The sequence below is a fragment of the Heteronotia binoei genome, chromosome 17 (assembly GCF_032191835.1).
Source record: "Heteronotia binoei isolate CCM8104 ecotype False Entrance Well chromosome 17, APGP_CSIRO_Hbin_v1, whole genome shotgun sequence".
Classification (NCBI taxonomy): Eukaryota; Metazoa; Chordata; class Lepidosauria; order Squamata; family Gekkonidae; genus Heteronotia; species Heteronotia binoei.
The window spans coordinates 43,750,670-43,778,319 of record NC_083239.1 but is presented as its reverse complement, the minus strand read 5'-3'; the positions used below and the strand labels follow the sequence as shown (position 1 = coordinate 43,778,319).

Below are 27,650 nucleotides of genomic sequence, written 5' to 3'. Positions count from 1 at the left end.
CCAGTCGGCTAAACCATTTCTAGCGGCAGTATTCTGAACGCAGAACCCACCGATGCAGGTCCTTGACTTCATGTCCCAGTAGGTTCTTCCAGGGCTTTTTTAAAAAGAAAAGGCCCAGCAGGAACTCATTTGCATATTAGGCCACACCCCCTGGCACCAAGCCAGCTGGGACTGAGTTCCTGTGCGTTCCTGCTCAAAAACAGGCCTGGGTTCTTCCATTTCCCTTCAAAGGCTACCCTGCTCAGCTCAGCCTAACACCATGGACAAGCCAATTTGCCTGATAGAGAACCAACTGAACGAACCGCTGAAAATCAACCAGGAAGCGCTACAGATACTGCAGGACATTCAGCAGCCGGTTGTAGTTGTTGCTATCGTGGGGCTGTACCGCACTGGGAAGTCTTTCCTCATGAACAAGCTGGCAGGAAAGGACAAAGGTGAGGTGTTTACAGTTTCTTGCTCCATGGAGAAGTTGGGCGGGGTGAACACAACACGGGCAGTCATGTGTTGGTAGCTGACTTAATGGGTTTTCAAGGCAAGAGACAATCAGAGATGGTTTGCTGTTGCCTGCCTCTGTGTAGCAATCCTGGAATTTCCTTGGTAGTCTCCTCAGGGCTTTTGTTGTAGCAGGAACTCCTTTGCGTATTAGGCCACACACCCCTGATGTAGCCAATCCTCCAAGAGCTTACAGGGCTCTTAGTATAGGGCTTACTGTAAACTCCAGGAGGATTGGCTGCATCAGAGGGGTGTGTCCTAATATACAAAGGAGCTCCTGCTATAAAAAAAAGCCCAAGTACTAACCAGGGTCGACTCTGCCTAGGGTTGCCAAGTCCAATTCAAGAAATATCTGGGGACTTTGGGGAGTGAGCCAGGAGGCTTTGGGGGTGGAGCCAGGAGACTTTGGGGGTGGAGCCAGGAGCAAGGGTGTGACGAGCATAATTGAACTCCAAAGGGAGCTCCGGCCATCACATTTAAGGGGACCGCACACCTTTGAAATGCCTTCCCTCCATTGGAAATAATGAAGGATGGGGGCACCTTCTTTGGGCTCTCATAGAATTGGACCCCTTGGCCCAATCCTTTTGAAACTTGGAGGGCATTTTTGGGAGGGGCACTGGATACTATGCTTAAAATTTGGTACCTAAAAAAACAGCCTCCCCAGATACCCGCAGATCAATTCTCCATTATATCCTATGGGAATCGGTTTTCATAGGGAATAATGGAGTGCCCAGGAGACATTTCCCTCCCTCCCGCTTTCTGATGACCCTGAAGCGGGAGGAGGGCCTGCAAACCGGGGGATTGGCAACCCCAATCCTGCCTAGCTTCCAAAACCTGGCCATGGTGTTCCCTGCAGTTATACCCATCACAAGTATGTGTGCAAACGTTGTCCAAGATGGTTCTCCCATTGACTGCTAGTTTCTTGACTATGTTTTCCCTGCGGTAGATTAATGCGTACTTGCCATGTCCAGTCTTTGAATGCTGGGTTCATGCCCTAAACAGGGGTGTCAAACTCTTTTGTTATGAGGGCCAGATCTGACATAAATGAGACCTTGAGGGACTGGGCCATGTCGCGTTGGGCCGAGCCATACCAGGCCAGGCTCTGTGTGTATCTATTTAAGATTAGGTAGCAGAGATATAAATTTTAAAAAGAATACAGACAAACACAAATATATATTTTTTAAAAAACTTAAAACATGTTCAAAACGTTAGCACTCATTGGTTTTAAAGATGCTTTCTTTGTATTTCTCCCATGGGATCCCGGGAACTGGGCAAAGGAAGCTCTGGCTCTTTCCTTCTTTCTCCTGGGGATGGGGTTGGGGGGTGGGGAGGCTCAGCCAATAGAAGGAAGAGAGGCTTGACTCAGTAGCTTTGCTGTGCAATTGAGAGAGCCTGGCAAAGGAAGCTGTTTCTCCCCCCTTCCTCCCCATGGGAGGAGCCTCAGCCAATGGAGAAAATTAGAGGTTTTGCTCTGAGGCTCCTGTGTGATTGAGCAAGCCTTCCAAAGCAAGCTGTTATGCAGAAGGAAGCAAGATGTAGGGAGAAGGAAGCAGATGACAGTCAGTTGCTCAGGGGCCTCATCTCTGGGGGCCTGATTCGGCCCCCGAACTGCATGTTTGACACCCCTGCCCTAATATGTGCTAGAGCTGATTAAGAGAAGCCCTTTTCTCCCTTGCCTCTGCTGTCGCTCTGCATTCCCATTCATTTGCATTTGAACAGGACATCACTGTGGGTGGGGTTGCCAAGTTCCAGGTGGTATTGTGACAAACAGAAAAACTGTATAGAAGTAACAATTGTTGATACAAATCTTGGCTTGCTATTCTATATTTTGAAACAAACAATTGGATCTCAGTATTATTAACGAGAAACATGCGATGCCAGAATTTAACAACCGATTGGGAGACTTACAATAGGTTTATGTACAGCAACGGCAGCAATGGATCGCCTAGGTAACAATCCGTTTCATTCACCTTCTTCAGGCTGCTGTACACTAGGTCAAGCCTTGAGTTCAATGATTGAATACCCTTCAAATTTGTGCTTAGGATATCTCCCTCAGCCTCCACCCCCCCCACCCCCCCAATCTCCAGGTATTTCCCAACCCAGAGCTGCCAGCCCTACCGTATAGTCGGATCAGGGATTGCAGGGGCATGCCATTTTGGCATCTGGAAGAGCCCCCAGAGAATCAGTGCCTACCTCGCTGGGCTCAGATGGGGGTTCAGATACCTGCTTGCTTTGCAAAGATTAGTGACCTTTGCTTTATCTTATGAGGATTGTCCCAGTTGGAGATGGAAAGGGACGCTCCATCTGGAAACGGAAACCCTCATTCTTGAGGTCTCGTTCCTTATCGGTTATTTCTGTGACAGGTTTTTCTCTGGGCGCTACTATACAAGCACACACCATGGGCATCTGGATGTGGTGCCTTCCTCACCCCAAAAAACCCGGCCACACCCTCGTGCTGCTGGACACAGAAGGACTGGGCGATGTGGAGAAGGTGAGTCGGGGCCCTGGGTGATCTGAACGTCTCCCCAGAATCTTGGGAGTAGTAGCCGCAGGGCTTTTTTTCTTTGGAGCAGAAACGCTCAGGAACGCCGTTCCGGCTGGCTTGGCATCAGGGGGTGTGGCCTGATATGCAAATGAGCTCCCGCTGGGCTTTTCCTACAAAACAGTCCTGCGTGAAACAGTGGTGACATCGGGGTGTGTGGCCTAATATGCAAATGAGTTCCCGCTGGGCTTCTTCTACTAAAAAAGACACCACGGCAGGCTAGGGTTGCCAAGTCCAATTCAAGAAATATCTGGGGACTTTGGGGGTGGAGCCAGGAGACTTTGGGGGTGGAGCCAGGGAACATTAGGGGTGGAGCCAAGATCAAGGCTGTGACAAGCATAACTGAACTCCAAAGAGAGCTCTGGCCATCACATTTAAAGGGACGGCACACCTTTTCAATTCCTTCCTTCCATAGGAAATAATGAAGGATAGGGGCACCTTCTTTTGGGGCTCATAGAATTGGACCCCCTGGTCCAATCTTTTTGAAACTTGGGGGGTATTTTGGGGAGAGGCACTAGATGCTATACTGAAGATTTGGTGCCTCTACCCCAAAAAACAGCCCCCCTAGTGCCCCAGATACCCGCGGTTCAATTCTCCATGATTTTCTATAGGAATAAATCTCCATAGGGAATAACAGAGTTCCCAGCAGACATTTCCCTCCCCTCCCCCCGCTTTCTGACGACCTTGAAGCGGGGGGAGGGCCTCCAAACCAGGGGATCCCCTGCCCCCACCTGGGGATTGGCAACCCTACGGCAGGCTGAGGTAATAAGAGCTGAAGGGGACCTCCAGGCTGGGTTTCCCATTCTGTGCCTGCAGTGGTGGCCTAGATGCAGTAGTCTTCGCTGAGATTGATGCTGATCGTTTCTCATGCTTTGTTTTCTGCAGAGCAATACCCAGAACGACTCGTGGATATTTGCCCTCTCTGTTCTGCTGAGCAGCATTCTTGTGTACAACAGCATGGGCACCATTGACCAGTGTGCACTGGAAAAACTACAGTATCCTTTTGCGCAGAGAGAGAGGGAGGTATAAAATTTCCCTCCAGTTCCCCATCTGGCAGCCCAAACAGATTGAGGCTGGCAGGGGTTTTTCCCCCTATATAGTAAATGTCAGAGGTGGCCAAACTGTGGTTCAGGAGCCACATGTGGCTCTTTTGCACATATTGTGTGGCTCTTGAAGCCCCCACTGCACCGTCGGCTGGCTTGGAGAAGGCCAAGACAGCTGCCAGCTTGGAGAATGCATTTAAAGTTAAAGTTGCTACGTCTGACATTCAAGTCTTGCGGCTCTCAAACATCTGACGTTTATTCTATGTGGCTCTTACATTCAGCAAGTTTGGCCACCTGCACTCTGCAGAGTCAGGGAATGGCAAACTCCCTCCCTTCCGTTTTGCGGCTCTCAAACATCTGACGTTTATTCTATGTGGCTCTTACATAAGCAAGTTTGGCCGCCCCTGGGATATGTGTTATTGGCAACAAATAACATCCACTCTGGTCATGGACTTGTATATGAGAACAAATGTATTTGATGTGCTTAAGAAAAACCTGCAAGCATGTGCGAAGACCACCTTGTGTCTGTACACACACAGGTAGCTACTAGCTATACCTGTAGGGCTGCCAGGTCTCTCCTGACCATCAGTGGGAGTTGGTAGGGTTGCCAACAGAAGGTTGAGAAACTCCTGGGGATTTGGGTGTGGAGCCTGAGGAAGACAGGGACCTCAGTGGGGTACAATCCATAAAGTCCCCCCTCCAAAGCATCCATTTTCTCCAGGGGAACTGATCTCTGGGGCCTGGAGATAAGCTGCAATTCCAGGGGATCTCTAGGTCCCAGCTGGAGGCTGGCATCCCCAGGGGAGCAAGTTCAGGAGGATACAAAACCTACAATAATGTTAAGGGATTTAGCAAGGCTAGTGATTAAAATGAGGAGTTTGCTACCAGAGGATGTAGTGATGGCCACAGGCATTGAATCATAGAGTTGAAAGGGCTTCCAAGGTCATCTAGCCCAACCCCCTGCACAGTGCTGGAAATTCAAAACTACCTTCCCCCTCAAACCCCCAGTAACCCTCTGCTCCATGCCCAGAAGATGGCAAAAAATCCTCCAGGATCTCTAGCCAAACTGGCCTAGAGAAAAATTGCCTCCTGACCCCAAAGTCGTGATTAGCATTTCCCTAGGCATGTAAGAAAGGGCCACGAGAACTAAGCCCTGATGCAACCCTTCCTGCCCTCTCAGGATCTGCCTAAGTTCACAGAATCAGCATTGCTGTTGGGTGGCCATCTAGCCTTTCTTTAAAAGCCTCCAAGGCAGGAGAGCCCACCACCTCCCGAGGAAGCCTGTTCCACTGAGGAACCGCTCTGACTGTCAGGAAGTTCTTCCTCATGTTGAGCTGGAAACTGTTTTGATTTAATTTCTTGTTTTAGAATAAATTCTTTTTTATTTGAAATTTAAAGATCCTCAAAGGGGAAAACATATCATTACATATATACACAACAACAAAAAGAAGAACATATAATTGAAACAAAGAGAAAACGGTTCTACCCTTCATATCTAATTCCAGCTATTAGGTTGCAACTTTCTATTAGTCACCCCCAATTTACATTGGCGCCACAAATTTACGACCAAGTCAAATCTTTTTTAACCACTTATGTAATCTATACCAATTGCCCATTGCGTCTTGGTTAGACCCTCCTTTTAATAAGATTGTTAGAATATCCAGTTCTGCTATGTCCAAAATTTCTCCTAGTACTGCCTCCATTTTCAGTACGTTTCTTTCCTTCCAGTGTTTGGCATCGGTGATTTTTGCTGCAGTTACCATACGTATAATCAAATATCTATCTTTTCCCCCCAACCAATTGAAGCATAACGTTTTAATTTAATTTCAACCCATTGACTCCGGTCCAACCTTCTGGAGCAACATAAAACATCTCTGCACCTTCCTCTACATGACAACCCTTCAAGTATTTGAAGATGGTTATCATATCACCTCTCAGTTGTCTCCAGGCGAAACATACTCAACTCCTTCAACCTAGGGTTGCCAATCCCCAGGTGGGGGCAGAGGATCCCCCAGTTTGGAGGCCCTCCCTCAGCTTCAGAGTCCTCAGAAAACAGAGGGGGGGAATGTCTGCTGGGAACTCCATTATTCCCTATGGAGACTGATTCCCATAGGGTGTAATGGAGAATTGATCTTCAGGTATCTCAGGACTGTTTTTTTTAGATAGAGGCACAACGTTTTCAGCAAAGCATCCAGTGCCTTCCCCCAAAATACCAGCCAAGTTTCAAAAGTATTGGACCAGGGGGTCTAATTCTATGAGCCCCAAAAGAAGGTGCCCCTATCCTTCATTATATCCAGTGGAAGGAAGGCATTTAAAAGGTGTGCAGCCCCTTTAAATGTGGTGGCCAGAGCTCCCTTGGAGTTCAGTTATGCAGTCTGGCTCCTGGCTTCACCCCTCAAAGTCTCCTGACTCCACCCCAAAGTCCCCAGATATTTCTTGAATTGGTCTTGGCAACCCTATTCTGAACACGGAACCCACTGATGTGGGCCCTTGACTTCATGTCCCAGCAAGAGTGTCAAACTCATTTGTTATGAGGGCCAGATCAGACATAAATGTGACCTTGTTGAGCTGGGCCATGTGTGTCATAAAATGTAATGCCAGGTAGCTGAAGCTGAGACAGAAACTTTATAAAGGACACAGACAAACACAATTACATATTTTTAAAAGCTTAAAATAAAACATGCTTAAAACATTAGCACTCATTGGTCTTAAAGGTGCCTTCTTTGTATCTGTCCCGTGTGATCCACGGAACTGGGCAAAGTTTTCCTTCTTTCCTCAGGGGACTAGGAGGGGGAGGAGCCGCAGCCAAGAAAAGGAAGAGATGTTTGGCTCAGTAGCTCTGCTGTGTGATTGAGAGAGCCTGGCAAAGCAAGCTAGCCCTCCCCCCTCCTCTCCAAGGGAGGAGCCTCAGTCAATGGAGAAAATAGAGGCTTTACTCTGTAGCTCCTGTGCGATTGAGCAAGCCTGGCAAGGCAAGCTGTGATGCAGAAGGAAGCAAGAGAGATGGAGAAGAAAGCAGACGACAGCCAGTTGCTTGGGGACCCGATAGTGTGGGGGGAGCAGACATCTTCATTTCCTTAGCTGAAATCTCAGGTATGTGACAGAGCTGACTAAGTGCATCAAGGTGAAGTCTACATCCTCGGGGCACTCTAAGAAAGACGCTACGGATGACTTTCTCAGGTTCTTTCCAGCATTCGTCTGGGCTGTGCGCGACTTCTGCTTGGAGCTGGAACTCGACGGATACCCCATAACTCCGGACGAATATCTGGAGAATGCCTTGAGGAGGAGGAAGGGTACTGCCATGCGAAGCTGTTGCCAACAATTAATTTGATAATCTGTAAAATGCCACAGGAATCCTAGTTGTTCTGTGTGTGTCGTGGGTGGGGGGGGGGGGAGTATATTCAAAGAAGGGGCACCCCAACAGCTAGGGTTGCTGAAGGTGTAATGTCAGGATACTAAAAGCCTGACGGGCCTATAAGAGCCGGCTGAACCATTCCCATGTGTAGGTCATCTAGTTTTCTCAGGAATACATCACCTCTGATTGTACGTGGGGGATCATCTGTTTCAAAACTCCAGAATCTGCTTATAGACACCAAACTAACAGTAAACAGGCTAGGCTAGAAGTTTTCCTTTTGGGATGTAAGCTTTATACTTGAGGAAAGAGGCCAACACGAGGGGGAGTTCTTTAAAGAAGAGGTCGTGGTGTGCCTTTTGGGGTGGTGGTATAGTCAGCATGGTGGTCTATTACATCATGCGATTCACATACCTGCCTGAGCGTCTGAATAGCCTCTGTGTGGTATGGGGCAGGGGACCAAGGATGGAACAGGCCAATCTTGAAGTTGGCTGGTTGATTTTGTGAGTGTGTATGCGCCTGGAAGTCATGTTGACTGAACCCTACTGGAGGCCTGGAGGATATTCAGAGAGGTGGCCAAATAAGCCTGCCCCTGTCCTCCCGACTGCTGGTATTCCAAGGCGGTCTCCCATCCAAGCACTTGCCAGGGTTGACTTTGAAATTCACTGCCACAGGAGGTGGCGGCAGCTACAAGCATAGGCGGCTTCAAGAGGGAATTGGATAAACATATGGAGCAGAGGTCCATCAGTTGCTATTAGCCACAGGGTAAATAGATCAGGGGTGGCCAGACTGCTGCTCGGGAGCCACACGTGGCTCTTTCACACATATTGTGTGGCTCTTGTAGCCCCCACCCCTACCCTGTTGGCTGGTTTGGAGAAGGCATTTCTCTCTTCAAATCACTTCTCCAAGCCAAGCCATCTGGAGAATACATTTAAATTGGCTTTCTTTCCATCTCTTCTCCCTCCCATCAATTTTCTTCCTTCCCTCCCTTGCGGCTCTCAAACATCTGACATTTATTCTATGTGGCTCTAACATTAAGCAAGTTTGGCCACCCCGGTATAGAATGGAACTCTCTGTCTGGGGCAAGTGATGTTCTGTGTTCTTGGTGCTTGGGGGGCAACAGTCTTCTAGAGTTCTGGCCCTGCTAGGGAATCTCCTGATGGCACCTGGTTTTTGGCCATTGTGTGACACAGTGTTGGATTGGATGGGCCATTGGCCTGACCCAACATGGCTTCTCTTATGTTCTTATGTGACACAGAGTGTTGGACTGGATGGGCCATTGGCCTGATCCAACATGGCTTCTCTTATGTTCTTATGTGACACAGAGTGTTGGACTGGATGGGCCATTGGCCTGATCCAACATGGCTTCTCTTCTGTTCTTCTGTGACACAGAGTGTTGGATTGGATGGGCCATTGGCCTGATCCAACATGGCTTCTCTTATGTTCTTATGTGACACAGAGTGTTGGACTGGATGGGCCATTGGCCTGATCCAACATGGCTTCTCTTCTGTTCTTATGTGACACAGAGTGTTGGACTGGAGGGGCCATTGGCCTGATCCAACATGGCTTCTCTTCTGTTCTTCTGTGACACAGAGTGTTGGATTGGATGGGCCATTGGCCTGATCCAACATGGCTTCTCTTATGTTCTTATGTGACACAGAGTGTTGGACTGGATGGGCCATTGGCCTGATGCAACATGGCTTCTCTTATGTTCTTCTGTGACACAGAGTGTTGGATTGGATGGGCCATTGGCCTGATCCAACATGGCTTCTCTTATGTTCTTATGTAACACAGAGTGTTGGATTGGATGGGCCATTGGCCTGATCCAACATGGCTTCTCTTATGTTCTTCTGTGACACAGAGTGTTGGATTGGATGGGCCATTGGCCTGATCCAACATGGCTTCTCTTATGTTCTTACGACCCTGCTTAGCTTCCGAGATCTGACGCAATCAGGCTTGGCCTGGGCTCTCCAGGTCAGGGCAGCTGGCTGGCGGATTTGACCTCATGTTGAAGTCTCTCTCTTTCTCTCTCCTCTAGGCAGCCCTGAAAAGCTGGACCTTGCCAAGAAGTGCATCCGCCAGTACTTCCCCAGCCGCAAGTGCTTCGTCTTCGACCGCCCCACCGTACGCGAAGACCTGAAGCATCTGGAGAAACTGCCTGAATCAAGGCTGCTTCCTGGCTTCGTGAAGGATATGCACACCTTCCTTCAACACATATATGAAAACGCTGACGCCAAAGTGATCCAGGGAGGGCATGTGGCGACTGGGACGTGTGAGTGGAAGAAAGGGTGTTTTGGACTCAGCCTCCTCCCATAAACTTAGCTCATATCTTTGTAAGGGAGAAGAAACCCCCAGCAAGTGCAAGCTGTCTCTTTCTCCTCAGCATCTGGTATTAGATTGTTACGAAAGAATGACTTGGAAGACAGATCCATACCCTGCCCGGTTCTTGTTTTCTCATCTTACAGTCTGTAGCAGGGGTGGCCAGACTTGGAAGGAAGGAAGATAGATGGGAAGGGAGAGGTGGAAAGAAAGCAACTTTAACTTTATATGCATTCTCCAAACCGTTGGCTGGCTTGGCTTGGAGAAGTGATTTAAAGAGACAAATGCCTTCTCCAGATTGGGCAACGCAGTTTAGCCACCCCTGGTCTGTAGCCTTTTGTGCAACCTTACCACTGTTTTTATTAGGGTTTGTAGAATCTTTCGGGATCAAGTGCCGTGTTCTACTGGAGAAAGTTTTCCTTCCAGACGTTTCGTTCTTAGCCTGCTCCGGCTGCAACGCCACTGAGGATGTTCTCCGCAGCTGAGAACGAAACGTCTGGAAGGAAAACTTTCTCCAGTAGAACACGGCACTTGATCCCGAAAGATTCTACAAACCCTAATGATGTTACCAGCCGTGAAAACCTGAAATCTTTGTTACCACTGTTTACTAAAAAAAGAAATAAAGTATGTAAAATGTAAATTCGGAGCTAGAATGAAGTATTACCATTGAATACATTAATGCAAAACACTCAAGCCGTACCTTGGCTTCTTGAACTTTATCTTCCCAAAGCTCCTCCTGTTTATAGCATTGGTATTATGACATTCTAATTCGCTTAATTGCTTTCTTTGACGCTTTATCTTCTCCACTCATTCTTCCCTCAGGTTCTGCTTCGCAGCTCACTGTCCTTTAGGCTAGGCTGTTTCTTTTCAGCCCTTTCTGCACTTACCTTCCCTGTCTGCACAGCGTCTCTCCTCTTCATCATTCCTGCCAACTCTATTTTATACAAATGCTGTTCTGCATTTCGACAATGCAGTCCTGAGAAACTCCACTGAGTTCAGTCGAACTTATTCCACAGTAAGTGTGCTTAAAAGACTGCAACCTGAGTTTCTTTCTTTTCTTTTCTTGCATTCTCTTTTTAAAAATAAAACTTTTAAAAACGATATACAGCAAGTGCGGTCAAATATTCACAAAGTCGTTAACCCTTTAATTCCCCCCTCCTCCCAGACAAAAGCCTATAAACACCACATCTATACCATTATCCTAGGATCGGATTCAGACAGGCGAAGTTCAAGAGGTAGCTGCAACAAGACGATACGATCAAAATTAAAAGCTGCAAAATAAACTCCCTCCATAGATAATACATACTGACTTGCGTTCAAAAGAGCGCAGCTTATAGAATGCATGGAACGCACAGGGTGAATTAACTTCCCAGAAAAGGAGGGCGAAGGGGAAAGGGGGGGGAAACAAAAAACCCAACAAAAATATACACAATAAAGCCAAAATACAATAGTAAAGGAGTGCCACCGCTTTTAGAAAAATATTATGATAAAATTTGTTTTTTGGCAAAATGTCAAGGTCAGAGGGATATGTAACATACGAAACCATATAATAACACATCTATACCATTATACCACAAAGGCTTCCTAGGATTTGGGTGTGTGTTCTGGAGAACGGTAAGGGATTTATTTTTCCAAGTATAAAATAGTCCCAGAGCTGGATTCTCCAGTCATTAACTGAGGGCATTGTGCGGTTCTTCCAATGCTTTGCAAAGGCCAGCCTTGCAACTGTTAATAATAGTACGTTTCTGAGTTTCTCAAGATGAGGTAGGTTAGAAATCCAACCGGCTAAACCACTGACTGTTCTCTGCTCCCCCTCACAGTGTTAGGAAACCTGGCAGTGACTTACGTGGATGCCATCCGCAGTGGGACAGTGCCCTGTATTGAAAATGCAGTCCTGGCCTTGGCCCAGATTGAGAACTCAGCAGCCGTGCAAGAAGCCATCAAACGCTACGAGGAGATGAAGGAGCAACTGGTGAAGCTGCCTACTGAGACCATGGAAGAGTTGCTGAAAGCCCACAGCCAGAGCGAGAAGGAAGCCATCAAAGTGTTCATGGCCCGTTCCTTCAACGACGAGGGTCAAGAGTACCAGAAACAACTGGGGGTATTGAGACCTACTCATTAGTGGAAATGTGTCTATCTGGAAATGTCCCTATTAATGGACATGTCTCTGTCTGGCCAAAGGTTAGTACACAGCTATATAGAACACGGGAAAATGCACTCCTCATACAATTCAGTATCTTATATCACAGTGAAATTTGTATGTATTATGTTGTTCAGTCGCACAGTCAAGTCCGACTCTTTGCGACCCCATGGACAAAGTCACGCCAGGCCCTCCTGTCTTCCACCATCCTCTGAAGTCTGCTCAAATTTGTGTTTGTTACATCAGTAACGCTGTCCAGCCATCTCATCTTTTGCCGTGCCTTTCTTCTTTTGCCTTCTGTCTTTCCTAGCATCAGGGTCTTCTCCAGTGAGTGCTCCCTTCTCATTGGGTGGCCAAAGTATTTGAGCTTCAGCATCTGACCTTCCAGGTAACAGTCAGGGTTGATTTCCCTTAGGACTGACTGATTGGATCTTCTTGCAGTCCAAGGGACTCTCAAGATTCTTCTCCAGCACCACATCTCAAAAGCATCTATTCTTCTGTGCTCAGCCTTCCTTATGGTCCAGCTCTCACAGCCATACATTATGTGTTACATACAACAGTAAATATAAAGCTATATGCAATTATTCTATTTATATATCTCCAGAAGAACAAAATATTCAAATCCTATGTCTCCAACAGTAGCAAAGTATTTTGCTACTTTACCAGTACTTTGCTACTGTTGGAAACATAGGATTTGAATATTTTGTACTATTGGAGATATATAAAGAGAGTAATTGCATATAGCTTTATATTTACTGTTGTATATAACACATAAAAATTTCACTGTGATATAAAAATTTCACTGTGAATTGGATGAGGAGTGCATTTTCCTGTGTTCTGTATAGCTGTGTATTAGGGTGTTTCTCACCTTAGGAAGGATCTGTTCTATCAACCTCTTCTTCTCTTTCCCCCTCAGTTGATGTTGGAGTCCAAGCTTCAGGAATTGTGTTCTTCCAATGGGAGGGCATCGCTAGATTGTTGCCAGGCTCTGCTCAAACAGCTGTTCCGGGACCTGGAGCAAAAGATAGCTGATGGAATCTACACACTACCTGGTGGTTACCAGCAGTTCCTGAATGACCAGAAAGAACAAATAGAGATGTATCAGGAAGTTCCTGGGAAAGGACTAATGGTGAGTTGATGCACAGTAAGCAGCCTCTGGGACACACACTGTCCCTTCCACACTAGCGTCAGTTGGAAAAGGTGTTGCCCATTCTTCCTTAGAAAGGTGGCTTTCTAGAGTCAGCGCTGGATCAGCACCCCTGTAAACCTTCTTTCTGGAGCCAGTGTTGGTGTAGTGGTTAAGTGCACGGACTCTTATCTGGGAGAACCAGGTTTGATTCCCCACTCCTCCACTTGCAGCTGCTGGAATGCCCTTGGGTCAGCCATAGCTCTAATAGAGAGCCAGTTTGGTGTAGTGGTTAAGTGCACGGACTCTTATCTGGGAGAACCAGGTTTGATTCCCCACTCCTCTGCTTGCAGCTGCTGGAAGGGCCTTGGGTCAGCCATGGCTCTTGTAGGAGTTGTCCTTGAAAGGGCAGCTTCTGGGAAAGCTCTCTCAGCCTCACCACCTCACAGGGTGTCTGTTGTGGGGGGGAGGAAGATAAAGGAGATTGTGAGCTGCTCTGAGACTCTGAGATTCGGAGTGGAGGGCGGGACACAAATCCAATGTCGTTGTCTTTGTCTCCTTCTCCTCCTCCTCTCTGCATCTCATGTCAATTTCATTCTGTGTTGAGGTCCCTGCCTTTTGTTCGCATCCTGTACTGAAATTTTGTTTTTTGTACACCGATGAAGGGGGAGAGGATAGCAGGTGAGCACCCCTGGCTCGGAGCCACAAACAGGCAGACAAGGGAAGGGAGGACAAGGCGAACTAAGGTGGAGAAGGGTTGGTGCATGGGAGTAGGCCAAGTAGGCCGCTGCTTAGGGCGCCACTTGGCTTAAGGGCACCAGGAGACGCCCCCTCTCCCCACACCCCGTGCTGCTGCTGTCCTTTGCCGGGGTCTCCCGAGGCTCAGGAGGCCGTGGCAAAGTGGGGGAGGCAACCAGCGTGCTGCAAGACTGCCCGCTGCCCTGCCGGACTTTGCCAGGGTCTCCCAAAGCTCAGGAGGCTGCGGCAAAGTCAGGTGTGGGGGGGTGACATTGATGTCATAGTGACATCATCGGCACGTGCGTACTCTGCGCACACAAAAATTGTACTCGGGGGGGTGGGGTGGCGGAAAAGCGAGTTCGTCCTAGGGCCACAGGCACCCCTAGCCCCGGGCCTGCGAGCACAGGGAAACAGCTACCAACTTGGCCGAGTATGCACACGAGGGAGGGGTCATGTTGCAGCCTCCCCTTTCTGCCCTGTTAACTCAAGGTGCTGCCTCCAGCTCCACATTCAATCATATGGTGGGGCAGATAGAAAGTGCATCGAATGTGTCTTCCCTAAGCCACCCCAAGAAATCTGCCCCAGCTTGTTTCCCAAAAGTGAAGCAAAGAATTGGGAACAGGGAGAATTTCTTTCTCTCCTGTGGCTCCTTCCACCACTGCTTTGCAAGCAGTATTCCCTCTAAGCTGTTAACGTGAGCTAGCTCACAATTTTTTAACCACCGGCTCACACATTTTTGTCTCAGCTCAGGAAAAATGGCCCCAGAGCAAACTAATTGATGCAATAGCTCACAACTTTAAGGCCAGTAGCTCACAAAGTAGAATTTTTGCTCACAAGACTCCACAGCTTAGAGGGAACATTGTTTGCAAGCTGGTCTGATTTCCATGTTCTAATGTGCGGTGACCTTGGAGAGAGGAGAGCTTTTTCTGTAGCAGGAACTCCTTTGCATATTAGGCCACACCCCCTGATGTAGCCATTCCTTGTGCTTACAGTAGGCCCTGTACTACGAGCACTGTAAGCTCTTGGAAGATTGGCTACATCAGGGGTGTGTGGCCTAATATGCAAAGGAGTTCCTGCTACAAAATAAAAGCTGCTTCTGGCATCCCTGAAGCCTGGGAAATGACTTACTTGGGACCCCCACTCTCTGACCATGGAAAAACTGCTCGTTCTCTGTATGTGCCTGAATTTGCCCCCCATTCAACCTTTGTGCTTTCGATAAAGTACATGTGGTTGAAAACAAAGTGAAAGATCAAGATTCCATTATTAATAAAGTGCAGGAGAAAGTAGTTCTGCAAGATTGTAAGTTAATGGAAAACCAGATACATCTGAGGAGTACCTGAAAATGAAGGATCTGATTTAAGGACATATATAATAAGAATCATTGCTGAGTTTTTGGAGGTGGACCCTGATGAATCTAACTATCTTTATGACTATATATATAGGGTCAATTCATTGTATGCCAAGAAAAATAAGTTACCAAGAGATGTGGTAATAAGATTTATATCAAGAGATATGGTGGGAAAGATCTTAAGTAAACAATTTGAAAAAACACTGGAAATTGATGAAAGCAGAGTAAGAATCATGAAAGAGTTGCCAAGAAAGGTTATAAATGATAGAAGATTGTATAAAAAACTAACTGACAAACTGCGGGAGAATGGTGGGATACAGATGGATATTGCCAGAAGGTCTAAGCTTTGAATATGGAGGAAAGAGGATTACAATTACAAATGTACAAGAACTGAGGAGGTTCTTTGAGGAAAATAAGGGATTTGGGGATACAGAATAAAAGAAGAATCGTTATGGATTATAAATTAATATCTTGGAACGTAAATGGACTAAATTCACCGCAAAAAAGAAAGGCTACATTTAATTGGATCAAGAAACAAAAATGTAGTATAATTTGTCTACAAGAAGTACATATCAAACAATTGGATTATAAATTTTTATGGAATAAACAATTGGGTAAGGAATTTTATTCATTGACTAAGGAGGAAAAAAAAGGGGAGTGATTTTTTATATTAAACAAGAGCTAGATCCAAAACTGATTTTTAAGGATAATGATGGAAGATATTTAGCAGTGGAAGTGATGTTGAATGACAAAAAGACATTGTTATTGGGACTGTATGCCCCAAATGGGGCAAAAGACTCCTTCTTTAATGATATCGTGCAACAATTAGACCAAGTGACATATGAACAAATAATGGTAATGGGAGACTTCAATGGAACAGTTATAAATACTTTGGATAGATCTGGAAAAAGAAATAATGAAGGGAAATTAGCAAAGTCCTTTTTTTAATTAGTGAAACAAGAAAGTTTGGAAGATATATGGAGGAAATTTAATCCTAAGGTGCATGATTATACCTTCTTTTCAGCTAGGCACAACTCTTAAGAATTGATATGCTATGGACTACAAAAGATCTTGGACTTATGATGAAAAAAATAGAGATTCTTCCTAAAGTTGGGGCTGACCACACTCCATTAATGTGGTCGGCAAAAAATGTGAAAAAGATTAGGAGATGGAGGATAAATTAAGATTTGCTACAGAAAACAGAGATAGTGGCGTCTCTACAAAAAGAAACTGAAGCTTTCTTTTAGATAAATGAAAAAGAGGACATTCAATTTCAAACTGTATGGGATGTGTACAAAGCAGTAATGAGAGGTGTTTTAATTACAATGAATAACAAAGATAAAAGAGCCAAAGAGAAACAAATGCTGGACATTCAAAAAGAGATTGGAAAAAAAAGAAAAGGAACTAAAAAAAAGACCGGGGAAAAAAGAAAATAATAAGGGAGATTACAATATTGCAGAACCAATTGAGACATTTGTTAAACAAAGAGGTAGAACGGAATCTTAAGAGACTGCAACAGAAATCCTTTGAAGGAGCAAATAAGCCTGGGAAATACCTGGCTTGGCAAATGAAAAAAAAAGGGAAAACAAATTTATTAATAAATAACAGCACACCTTTTAAAATGTCTTCCTTCCATAGGAAATAATGAAGGATAGGGGCACCTTCTTTTGGGGCTCATAGAATTGGACCCCCTGGTCCAATCGTTTTGAAACTTGGGGGGTACTTTGGGGAGAGGCAATAGATACTATACTGAAAATTTGGTGCCTCTACCTCAAAAACCAGCTCCCCCAGAGCCCCCGAAACCTCCAGATTAATTTCCCATAATACCCTATGAGAATTGATCTCCACATTGGGAATAATGAAGTGCTCAGCAGACATTTCCCTCCCCCCCCCTTTTCTGGTGACTCTGAAGCGAGGGATTGGCCTCTCTACTCAGGAGCTGCTGCCAGCTTCTTCACAGCAACACAGACACACCATCCCAAGAGGAAGCCTTTCAATCGGAGACTGAAGCCTCCGAAGGTGCAAAGGCACATGGTCCTTTGCGGGTGGGGCTTCCCCCCACCGGCCAGCTGACTGGGGGCGGGAAGGAGCCTGGTAAAGCGGAAGAACCCCCGCTGGGACCTGGGGATTGGCAAACCTACTTCTGACCCATTCTTTTTGTTAAATGGCTCCACCCCCAAAGTCTGCAGGTATTTTCCAACACAGACCTGGCCCCTCCCCACCCCCAAACCCCAGCTTCTCCTGGCTTCACCCCCAAAGTCAGCTTTGAAACAGATGAGACTCGGATTTTGCAGGTCTTTCCACAGTCCTGTATATAGTGTGGAACAGAAGTGCAAGTGAACTGTCCCGCTCTCTCCTTGTTCCATTCAGGCTTCCAGAGCCCTGCAAGACTACCTGAAGTCTCAGGAGGGAGCAGCCCAATCTATCCTGAAGGCTGACCGTAATCTGACAGAAAAAGAGAAGGAAGCTGAAGGTAAACACTTGTTTGGACGGCTCTGTAGGCCTTGCTGACAATAAATGGCTTCATAGCTACCAACAGTTCTGGAAGAGGTGGTTTAGGTCCAGAGCTTTTTTTCTGGAGGAATGTGGTGGAACTAGGGTTGCCAAGTCCCCATGGACTGCTGGTGGGGGACCTTATTCACATACACGGCACGATGACATCACCCGGAAGAGATGTATCGCACCAGGCACGTCGTGTTGGGACGCTCTAGGAAATTGTGGAAAACTCTATGATTTTGTGTGGGGATGCTCTAGCAATGTTGGGGGGGGGAATCTATGGTACCATAGAGTCCCTCCCAAATTGCTAAAGTGTCCCCACACAAAACCATAGTGTTTCCTGCTATTTCCTAGAGCGTCCCCATGCGATGTGCCTGGTGCGATATGTTGCTTCCAAGTCATTGCGCTGTGTGCGCTGTGCAGCAGCGGGACTCTTGGGGGCAGGGATTGCCCCGGTGGGCTCCTCCCTGTCAGTGGGCTGGGGCCTTCCAAACCAAGGGATCTCCCACCCTTGGCAGGAACTTGGCAAACCTAGGTGGAACTGAGTTCTGGAACCTCTATGTGAAAACAAAAGTCTAAAAAATGTTTAATAAAAGTTCATGAGGGGCACACCATGGGTTTCTCCTTCATTTCCCTCTTGAAAGTTCCGGCACTTCTTTTTCCAGAAAAATAGCACCGTTCCGGCCTCTTCTTCCTAGCAGGAAGTCAATCCCCTATGATTCTTGGACTCTTTTGTCTTTCCTGTTCTTGACATCTCTGAAGGAATATTTTCATATTTGGCTTCGCACTGGACAAACACCATCAATCCAGGAAGAAAGAAATCCTGCAGGTGATTTAGGAACTTTGAGCTCCTCTCTAGGAATGCTCACAGCACACCAGGCTAGAACCTGAACTTATTGAGGACTAGCACAATGAGAGGTTTGAAGTCCATGAGAGTAGACACAAGAATCTATCGGAGAAATCCATTACATCCCCTGATTTCACTCACATCCTTTATTTGAGTTGATTCATATATTAAAAGCACAGCCATTTCATTCTGTTTCGTTGTAAGACTGAATTACAGGCCTGCATTATATTTTTTCCTGCAGAATTTACATTTCTAGTGTTCACTTTGAGCTGAGCTCCAGGAAAACTTGCTTTCTTTATCTTAAGTTGGGCAGAGGAGAGGAACTCTTGCGGGCCGCTGGGTTTATTGTATAAAGCTTGCAAATCCTAATGTTGTTTAAGACAAGCTTATCTGCTTACTTGCTTCATGTATTATGTTTATGAGATTTTAAATTGGTTGTGTTTCATTTGATGTGTTTTATTTATTGTTATTGCAATGTTTTAATGTTGTAAGCCGCCCTGAGCCCGGATTGCAGGATAGGGCGGGGTATAAATAGCAAATTAAATTAAATTAAATTTCTACCCTGTCCCATCTAGGGTTGCCAGCCTTCAGGTGGAGCCTGGAGTTCTTTCACTTTTACAACCGATCTCCAGCTAGCAGAGATTAGCTTCCCTGGAGAAAATGGCTGCTTGGAAGGGTGGGCTGTAGGGCATTATACCATGCTGAGGCTCCTCCCCTCCTCAAACCCACCCTCTTCCAGCTCCACCCCCAAGGTCTCCAGGTATCTTCCTGGCAACCCTAATTCCACCTTTTCCCCCAACGGTGACCCAGAGTGGGTTGCACTGTTCTCTGTTCCTCTATATTATCTTCATAACAACTCTGTGAGGTAGGTTAGGCCGTGAGAGCGTGACTGGCCCAAGGTCACCCAGTGAACCTCTATGGCACAAGTGGAGATTCGAACCCAGGTCTCCCAAACACTGGTCCAACACTCTTAACCACTACACCACTCTGGCTCTCTTAGCTGGAAATATCTTGTAAAAATATAGAAGGAATTGACTCAAACAAAATAATGAAAAGGATAGGCAGAAAAATGGGTAGGGAAAAGGTCCTCAGACTGTGGGTCAGGACCCCAAAGTTGGGTTATGATCAGGGGTGGAATTCTAACAGGAGCTCCTTTGCATATTAGGCCACACACCCCTGATGTAGCCAATCCTCCAAGAGATTACAAGGCTCTTTTTTGTAAGCTATTGGAGGATTGGCTACATCAGGGGGTGTGGCCTAATATGCAAAGAGGAGCTCCTGCTAGAATTCCACCCCTGGTTACGATCATCTTGCGGGTGGGTCATGAGGTCAAGAGGGATTTTGATATCAGCAGCTACTTTTCTCAGGTACATCGAAAAGCATGGTGGACCTTTCAAGGTCATTAAAAGACAACAGTAATCCTAGCTCCATTGTCAACAAATTCACTTTCCCAAACCCAACAAACAAATGAGTGTTAACATTTGTTGGGCAGCTTTTTGCATTCTGTACAAGCCAGCCTAAGAGAAGGCAGATGTCTAAAAAAGCCAAATGTTTGAAGGCCTGTATCACTTCCAGAACTGAAAACTCCTAATACACAAACATACCCTCACTGTGTTGGTCTCTTTCACTGCAGTGGAACGAGTCCGGGCTCAAGCAGCGGAACAGGAAGCCGAGCTGCACAAGAAACTGAAAGAAGAGACCCTCAAAATGGCCGAGGAGAAAGAAAAGAGTTATGAGGAGCACAAGAGACAGTTAATTGCCAAGATGGAGGAGGACAGGAAGAATCAACAACAAGAGTACGAAAGGATGTTGAATGCAAAGTTGCAGGTAAGAAGGTCCTTAGTGTGACATGCAAGTCTACCTTCTAGTTTTGTGACACTGCCCCATGGCGCAGAGTGGTGAAGCTGCAGTAGTGCTGTCCAAGCTCTGCTCACAACCTGAGTTTGATCCCAGCGGACGCTGGTTCAGGTAGCCGGCTCAGGTTGACTCAGCCTTCCATCCTTCCAAGGTCGGTTAAATGAGTACCCAGCTTGCTGCGGGGAAAGCATAGATGACTGGGGAAGGCAATGGCAAACCACCCTGTTGTGTCTTGCGTTTCATGCCTGAAATTACAACACAGCAGACACTACGGAGGTGGCCAGTGGAAGTCCACTGGTCCCCGGATGTAGCGCCCAAACATGCCCCGCCTATTAAGATCTGTGGCGGGAAGTTTAACGGGCCAGGATTGGACCTGGCCAGACTGAGGATTGTTCCAGGATGTGTATATAAACGGGACCCGGCCCGCATGTTCTCTCTCTTATAGTGTACTTGCAATAAAGCATGTTGCCTTCAACACGCCTCGTCACTCAGTACATTACAGTGGCGACGAAGGTGGGATCCTAGCCAGGTAACTCCCAAGCGGGACCGCGCCAACCTGGCAGGAGATGAGGAAGGCACGCAGGCTAGGGAGACTGAAGCATCCGCAGCCACCATGGCTAACCCTTGCGGAACGCCAGGCCACCTCGAAGAGTTCAACCCCGCCAATCCAGAAAGGTGGGAGACCTACATGAAGTGGCTCGATTGCTACCTTCGAGCGAACATGATCACGGAGGAGAGCTACGAAGAGATAGTCAGAGTCCTGACCAGGCACTTCTTGCCCCAGCCATCCATCATTGCCCGCCGATTCCTCTTCCACAAGAGGGATCAAGAGGCGGGAGAGACGGCCACCGTCTACCTGGCCGCTCTCCGCCAAATTGCGGAGAACTGCAGCTTCGACAAGCTAGAGGAAGCCCTGAGGGACCGATTCGTCTGGGGCCTCCGAGAGGAACGACTACAACAAAAGCTCTTCGCGAGGGAAGAGCTCACCCTCCAACTCGCCTTGAATGAAGCCACCGCATTAGAAAGAGCAACCAAAGGGTACCCCAACCCGAGAGCGGAAGCTGTCCACCAGGAGGAGATGGCACCGAAGGAGGAGACAAACCAGCTCCATCGCCAACCAGGATGGGCCCGAGAGCGACCACGAGTGCCCGAGAAAACAGCCAACACCAAGTGCGCCAGCTGTGGGGATCCACACGATTCGACTGATGCCCACTTGACCGCATCGACTAGCCTACAGGTAATGAACTTTCCCCTTACAACCCCCGATAAGGTCCGGGTGCCGGTCCTAATAGAGGGCGCGCCATGCTTAATGGAGCTGGACTCGGGCTCCTCCATCTCCATAATTTCGGAGGAGTCTCTAAGGAAACTTTGCCCACGTGGTCGGCCCAGGCTGCGACTGGCCGATTTCATATTGTGGGACTTCCAAAAAAACCCCGTACAGATTTTGGGTTGGGCCATGGTGAAGGTAGAGTTTAAAGAATTCAAGGGCAAGCTGGAAATACTTGTGGTCAAACGCCAGCTCACCACGTTATTGGGGCTCGCCTGGTTTAAACCGCTGGGTATTCAAATACTGGGGGTGCAGCAGATGTGAACGCAAAATTTCGAGCACGTGTGCCAGGAATTTCCGGAAGTGTTTGATGGGCCCCTGGGGTGCTACAAGGGGCCTCCCATCACCTTACCCCTCGATCCCCACGTGAGGCCGATAAGGCTGAAGGCCAGGCGAGTCCTGTTCGCTCTGAAGCCAAAAATAGAAGCGGAGCTAGACCGCCTCACGGCCCAGGGGGTACTAGAACCGGTTTCCTATGCCATATGGGAGACACCCATAGTCACCCCCGTGAAGCCCAATGGAGAGGTGCGCATACGCGCTGATTATAAATGCACAATAAATAAGGCACTTCAGGACAATCCACACCCCGTTCCGGTGGTCAGCCACGTACTGGCAGCCCTAGTGGGCTCTAAGATTTTTGGAAAACTGGACTTGGCCCAGGCGTACCAGCAACTCCCAGTGGATGCCGAGACAGCAGAGGCCCAGACCATTGTGACCCACAGGGGAGCGTTTCGGGTGCGGCGGTTGCAATTTGGGGTCAGTGTAGCTCCAGGGATTTTTCAGAGCATTATGGATTCTCTCCTCAAAGGGATTCCAGGAGTGCAACCATTTTTCGATGATGTTCTGATTGCCACCCCAGACGCCGAGGAGTTCAGCAGCCGGCTGCGAGAGGTACTCCGCCGTTTCCAGACGGTGGGACTAAAAGAAAAACAAGAAAAGTGCTCCCTCGGGGTACAGAGGGTAGAATTTTGGGGGTTTGTGGTGGACGCTGCGGGCATCCACCCAATGGCCAAAAAGACCAGGGCCCTGGTCCACGCCCTGGCCCCCACGAGCAAGGCGGAGTTACAAAGTTTCTTGGTGTTATTAAATTTTTACCATTCATTTTTGCCCCACAAGGCAGCCATTGCAGAACCCCTCCATAGGCTCCTCGACAAAAACACCACGTGGGTCTGGGGAAAGAAGCAGGCCGCCGCTTTTTAGGCAGTCAAGGAGCTCCTAGTATCCAATGATGTGCTCCACCATTTTGATGAAGCCCTGCCGATGGTTCTGGCTTGCGATGCTTCCCCGTACGGGGTGGGCGCTGTCCTGGGGCACCAACTCCTGGAAGGGAGGGAAGTCCCCGTGGCATACTATTCAAGGACACTGACCCCCGCGGAGCGCACCTATGCCCAGATAGACAAGGAAGCCTTGGCAATTGTGGCGGAGGTGCATAAATTTAACGACTACCTGTACAGTAGGCGGTTCACAATCACCACGGACCATAAGCCACTACTGGGCCTCCTCGCCCCGGACCACCAGACACCGCAAATTCTGTCTCAGCATGTCCTACGGTGGAACCAGTTCCTCAATTCGTACACATATGCCCTAGTCCACCGCCCGGGCAAAGATATGGGACACGCTGACACCCTCAGTCACCTGCCGCTGCCCTCCATGGACCCGGACCCCGCCCATGTGATGATGATAGAGACACTTCCGGAGCGACCCCTCCACGCCACGGAGGTAGCTCGGGCCACGAGCAGAGACTGCATCCTCACACGCGTTTTAGACTGGGTTGGGAGGGGGTGGCCGGCGGGCAAACTGGACACAGAATTTAGGGCATTCTCATCTCGCAGGGAAGAACTGTTCATGCACAAGGGGTGCCTTCTCTGGGGAAGCAGGGTGGTGGTTCCTCCCCCTTTGCGGAAACAAGTGTTAGAAGCCCTACACGAAACACACTCAGGGATAGTGCGAATGAAGGCCCTGGCACGTAGCTATGTATGGGGGCCAGGGATGGACAAGGAGATAGAGGGGTGGGTCCGAAGGTGCCGACCCTGCCAAGAGTCCTGGCCTGATCCGCCCAGTGCCCCAGTCCACCGCTGGGAGTCAAACAGGAAGCCGTGGTCCCGGTTATACCTAGATTTCGCGGGGCCATGCCAGGGACAAGTATTCTTCATTGTAGTAGATGCATACACTAAGTGGCTGGAAGTGATTCCTGTAGCATCAACCTCCACCGCAGCGGCGATCAGAGCCTTGCACAGGGTCTTTTGTACTCACGGGATTCCCGAGACCTTCGTCACGGACAATGGAGCAGCTTTCACCTCCCGGGAATTCCGGGAGTTCTTAAACAGGTACCTCATTCAGCACATCAGGTCCGCTCTTTTCCATCCAGCCACCAACGGCCAAGCAGAGCGCATGGTGCACACCACTAAAGAGGCTCTGGGGCGCATTGTTCAGGGAGATTGGGGCCATCGCCTGGTAGCCTTCCTATTTGATAACCGTATCACCCCCAACCCCATCACCGGGGTAAGTCTGGCAGAGTTACTCATGGGGAGGAAGCTGTTCACTAGGCTCGATAGGTTACATCCCCACCGGGCTCCAGACCTCCACAGTTCCCCCGAAACCAGAGAGGCCGCCAGGGGGTTCTTTCCAGGGGATCCGGTGTATGCAAAGAATTTTGCAAGTGGCCCAGAATGGTTGGCTGCCCAGGTACTGCGAGTAACCGGGTCCCGCTTCTACGAGGTCTCATCGGAGGGGGGCCAGATCCTAAGGAGGCATATTGACCAGCTGCACCGTCGCACCTTGCTGGAAGAACCGACAGGGATCAGGGAAGCAGGGAGCAGGGGAGGGTTAAGCGCACCACCCCCGGTAGTGATCCAGCCTATGCCGGCCGCTCCAACGATGCCGGCGGTAGAGCACCACCCCCGAGAGGTGATGCCGGAACAGCAACGGGCGGCGGACAGCCCAGGTCTGGCGCCGCCACGCTACGAAGAACCAGCCACCCCGCCAGCCATGGCGGCCACTCCAACTCCCCTAGGAACCCCAAGGAGGTCGACCCGGGAACACAGGGTGCCCGCCTACTTGAAAGACTTTGTGTCCTGAACTAGGGGGGGAGGAGTGTTGTGTCTTGCGTTTCATGCCTGAAATTACAACACAGCGGACGCTACGGAGGTGGCCAGTGGAAGTCCACTGGTCCCCAGATGTAGCGCCCAAACATGCCTCGCCTATTAAGATCTGTGGCGGGAAGTTTAACTGGCCAGGATTGGACCTGGCCAGACTGAGGGTTGTTCCGGGATGTGTATATAAGCGGGACCCGGCCCGCGTGTTCTCTCTCTTGTAGTGTACTTGCAATAAAGCATATTGCCTTCAACACGCCTCGTCACTCAGTACATTACACACCCCATAAAAAGTCTGCCATGAAAACGTTGTGAAAGCGATGTCACCCCAGAGTCGGAAATGACTGGTGCTTGCACAGGGGACTACCTTGACCTTTTACCTTCATTCCGTGTGTGTGTGTGTGTACCTGTGCTTTTCAACAAATAACTAAGAACTCAGCTGAAGCAATCTCGTTCCCAGCTATGCAGCCAGCCTCCAGATGGCAAAGATTTCAGTTTCCTTTTCATTCAAATAAATTGCCCTAACGAGGGACTCTCCTGCCAGGGAATTTCCACAGCCAGGTTGTTCAGATTACTGTCACTCCTGTTAGGGCACTGATCCATTCTGGCACATTCACAGATATCTATACAGTGGTGGTCTTAAGCAATGGGGGAACTGGGGCACCGCCCCCCCCCCCCAGCTAGAGAGGACTGCCCTGGGAGGTCCTTGAGGGCCGAGTAGGGTTGCCAATCCCTAGTTGGGGGCAGGGGATTCCCTGGTTTGAAGGATCTCCACATACTTCAGGGTTATCAGAAACCAGGGGAAGGCACTCCATTATACCCCATGGAGACTGATTCCCATAGATCAGTGGTCCCCAACTTTTTTGGCACCAGGGACTGGTTTTGTGGAAGACAATTTTTCCAGGGACTGGAGTGGGGGGGCGATGTTTTTGGGATGATACAATTGTGCACTTTACTTCTATTACTTTGGCATGGTGGTTAAGTGTGCAGACTCTTATCTGGGAGAACCGGGTTTGATTCCTCACTCCTCCACTTGCAGCTGCTGTAATGGCCTTGGGTCAGCCATAGCTCTGGCAGAGGTTGTCCTTGAAAGGGCAGACTCTTATCTGGAAGAACTGGGTTTGATTCCCCACTCCTCCACTTGCAGCTGCTGGAATAGCCTTGGGTCAGCCATAGCTCTCACAGAGTTGTCCTTGAAAGGGCAGATTCCAGCAGAGCTCTCTCAGCCCCACCTACCTCACAGGGTGTCTGATGTGGGGGAGGAAGGTAAAGGAGATTGTGAGCCGCTCTGAGACGCTGAGATTCAGAGTGGAGGGCGGGGTATAAATCCGATGTCTTCTTATTATTATTACTACTACATAGTAATGTATAATGAAACAATTATTCAACTCAAGGCCCGGTTGCTAACAGGCCACGGACCGGTACTGGGCCATGGCCTGGGGGTTGGGGACCCCTGCCATAGAGTATAATGGAAAATTGATCTGTGCATATATGGGGCTCCTGAGGTACTTTTTTTTTAAGTAGAGGCAACAAATTTGCAGCATAGCATCCGTTGCCTCTCCTCAAAACACCTTCCAAGTTTCAAAAGGATTGGACCAGGGCGTCCAGTTCTATGAACCCCAAAAGAAGGTGCCCCTCTCCATTATTTCCAATACAGGGTAGGCACTTCAAAGGTGTGTGGTCCCTTTAAACGCGATGCCCAGAACTCCCTTAGGAGTTTAGTCTTGCTTGTCACATCCTTGCTCCTGACTCCACCCCCAAAGTCTCCTGGCCCCACCCCCAAAGTCCCCAGATATTTCTTGAATTAGACTTGGCAACCCTATCCCTGGAGTTAGATCCAAGTGGGCAGCCGTGTTGGTCTGAAGCAGTAGAACAAAGTATGAGCCAAGTTACGCCTTTAAGACCAACAAAGTTTTATTCAGAACGTAAGCTTTCGTGTGCTCTAAGCAGACTTCATCAGACGTTGGCTCTGGCTATGTCTCCTTTACCTATAAGGGCCTTCACAACCCAAATCTCCATCTTTGCTTTCTGTTCAGCCGGAACTGACTGTGTTCTTCCTCCCTGCCCTCCCCAGGAGGAGAGACGCCTTTTGCAAGAAGGATTCAATACGGAAGCCACAAGAATGCAGAGGGAGATGGAGCAACTGAGAGCCCAGCTGAGGGAAACCCGGTCCAAGCCTTGCGTATTGCTTTGAGAAAGGCAGCTCACGCCAGCGCTAAGGGAAGGACGGAGGATTCTTTACGGCTACAGAGGGAGAGCAGACAGGATGGCGAGTGGGGTGGGAAATGGGAAAGTCAGCTTTTTTTTAAAATCAGTGTTTTAAAATGCATTATTTAGCAGGTATTTTGCAGTATCCGTTGATAGAAAAAAAAATCCATTATTACATCTGAAGAATCACTAAACTAATTTATAGGGTTGCCATTTGCCAGCCTCCAGATGGGGCCCAGAGATCTCCTGCTTTGACAACTGATCTCCAGCTGGCAGAGATCAGCTCCCCTGGAGAAAATGGCTGCTTGGAAGGGTGGGCTCTATGGTATTGTACCCTGCTGAGGCCCCACCCCTCCCCAAACCCCGCCCTCTCCTGGCTTCATCCTCAAAGTCTGCAGGTATTTTCCAACACAAACCTGGCCCCCTCCCCTCCCCAAACCCCGCCCTCTCCTGGCTTCACCCCCAAAGTCTGCAGATATTTTCCAACACAGACCTGGACCCTCCCCAAACCCTGCCCTCTCCTGGCTCCACCCCCAAAGTGTGCGGGTATTTTCCAACACAGACCTGGCCTCTCCCCTCCCCAAACCCCGCCCTTTCCGGGCTCCACCCCCAAAGTGTGCAGGTATTTTCCAACACAGACCTGGCCCCTCCCCCCCCCAAACCCCACCCTTTCCTGGCTCCACCCCCAAAGTCTGCAGGTATTTTCCAATACAGGCCTGGCCC

The 27,650-nt window shown here is 48.6% G+C and overlaps 1 protein-coding gene across 1 annotated transcript; it reads left to right on the top strand.

Annotated features, from left to right (window-relative positions):
• The first annotated feature begins 275 nt into the window (after window positions 1–275).
• On the top strand, window positions 276–26,913 carry LOC132586377 (guanylate-binding protein 1-like). The gene is made up of 10 exons (XM_060258419.1): window positions 276–434; window positions 2,856–2,983; window positions 3,920–4,029; window positions 7,171–7,370; window positions 9,468–9,701; window positions 11,569–11,849; window positions 12,805–13,017; window positions 17,471–17,573; window positions 20,077–20,270; window positions 26,794–26,913. Exons 1-10 carry the CDS (start codon window positions 407–409, stop codon window positions 26,911–26,913), a joined length of 1,611 nt encoding a protein of 536 aa, XP_060114402.1. The 5' UTR covers window positions 276–406.
• Window positions 26,914–27,650: the final 737 nt, after the last annotated feature.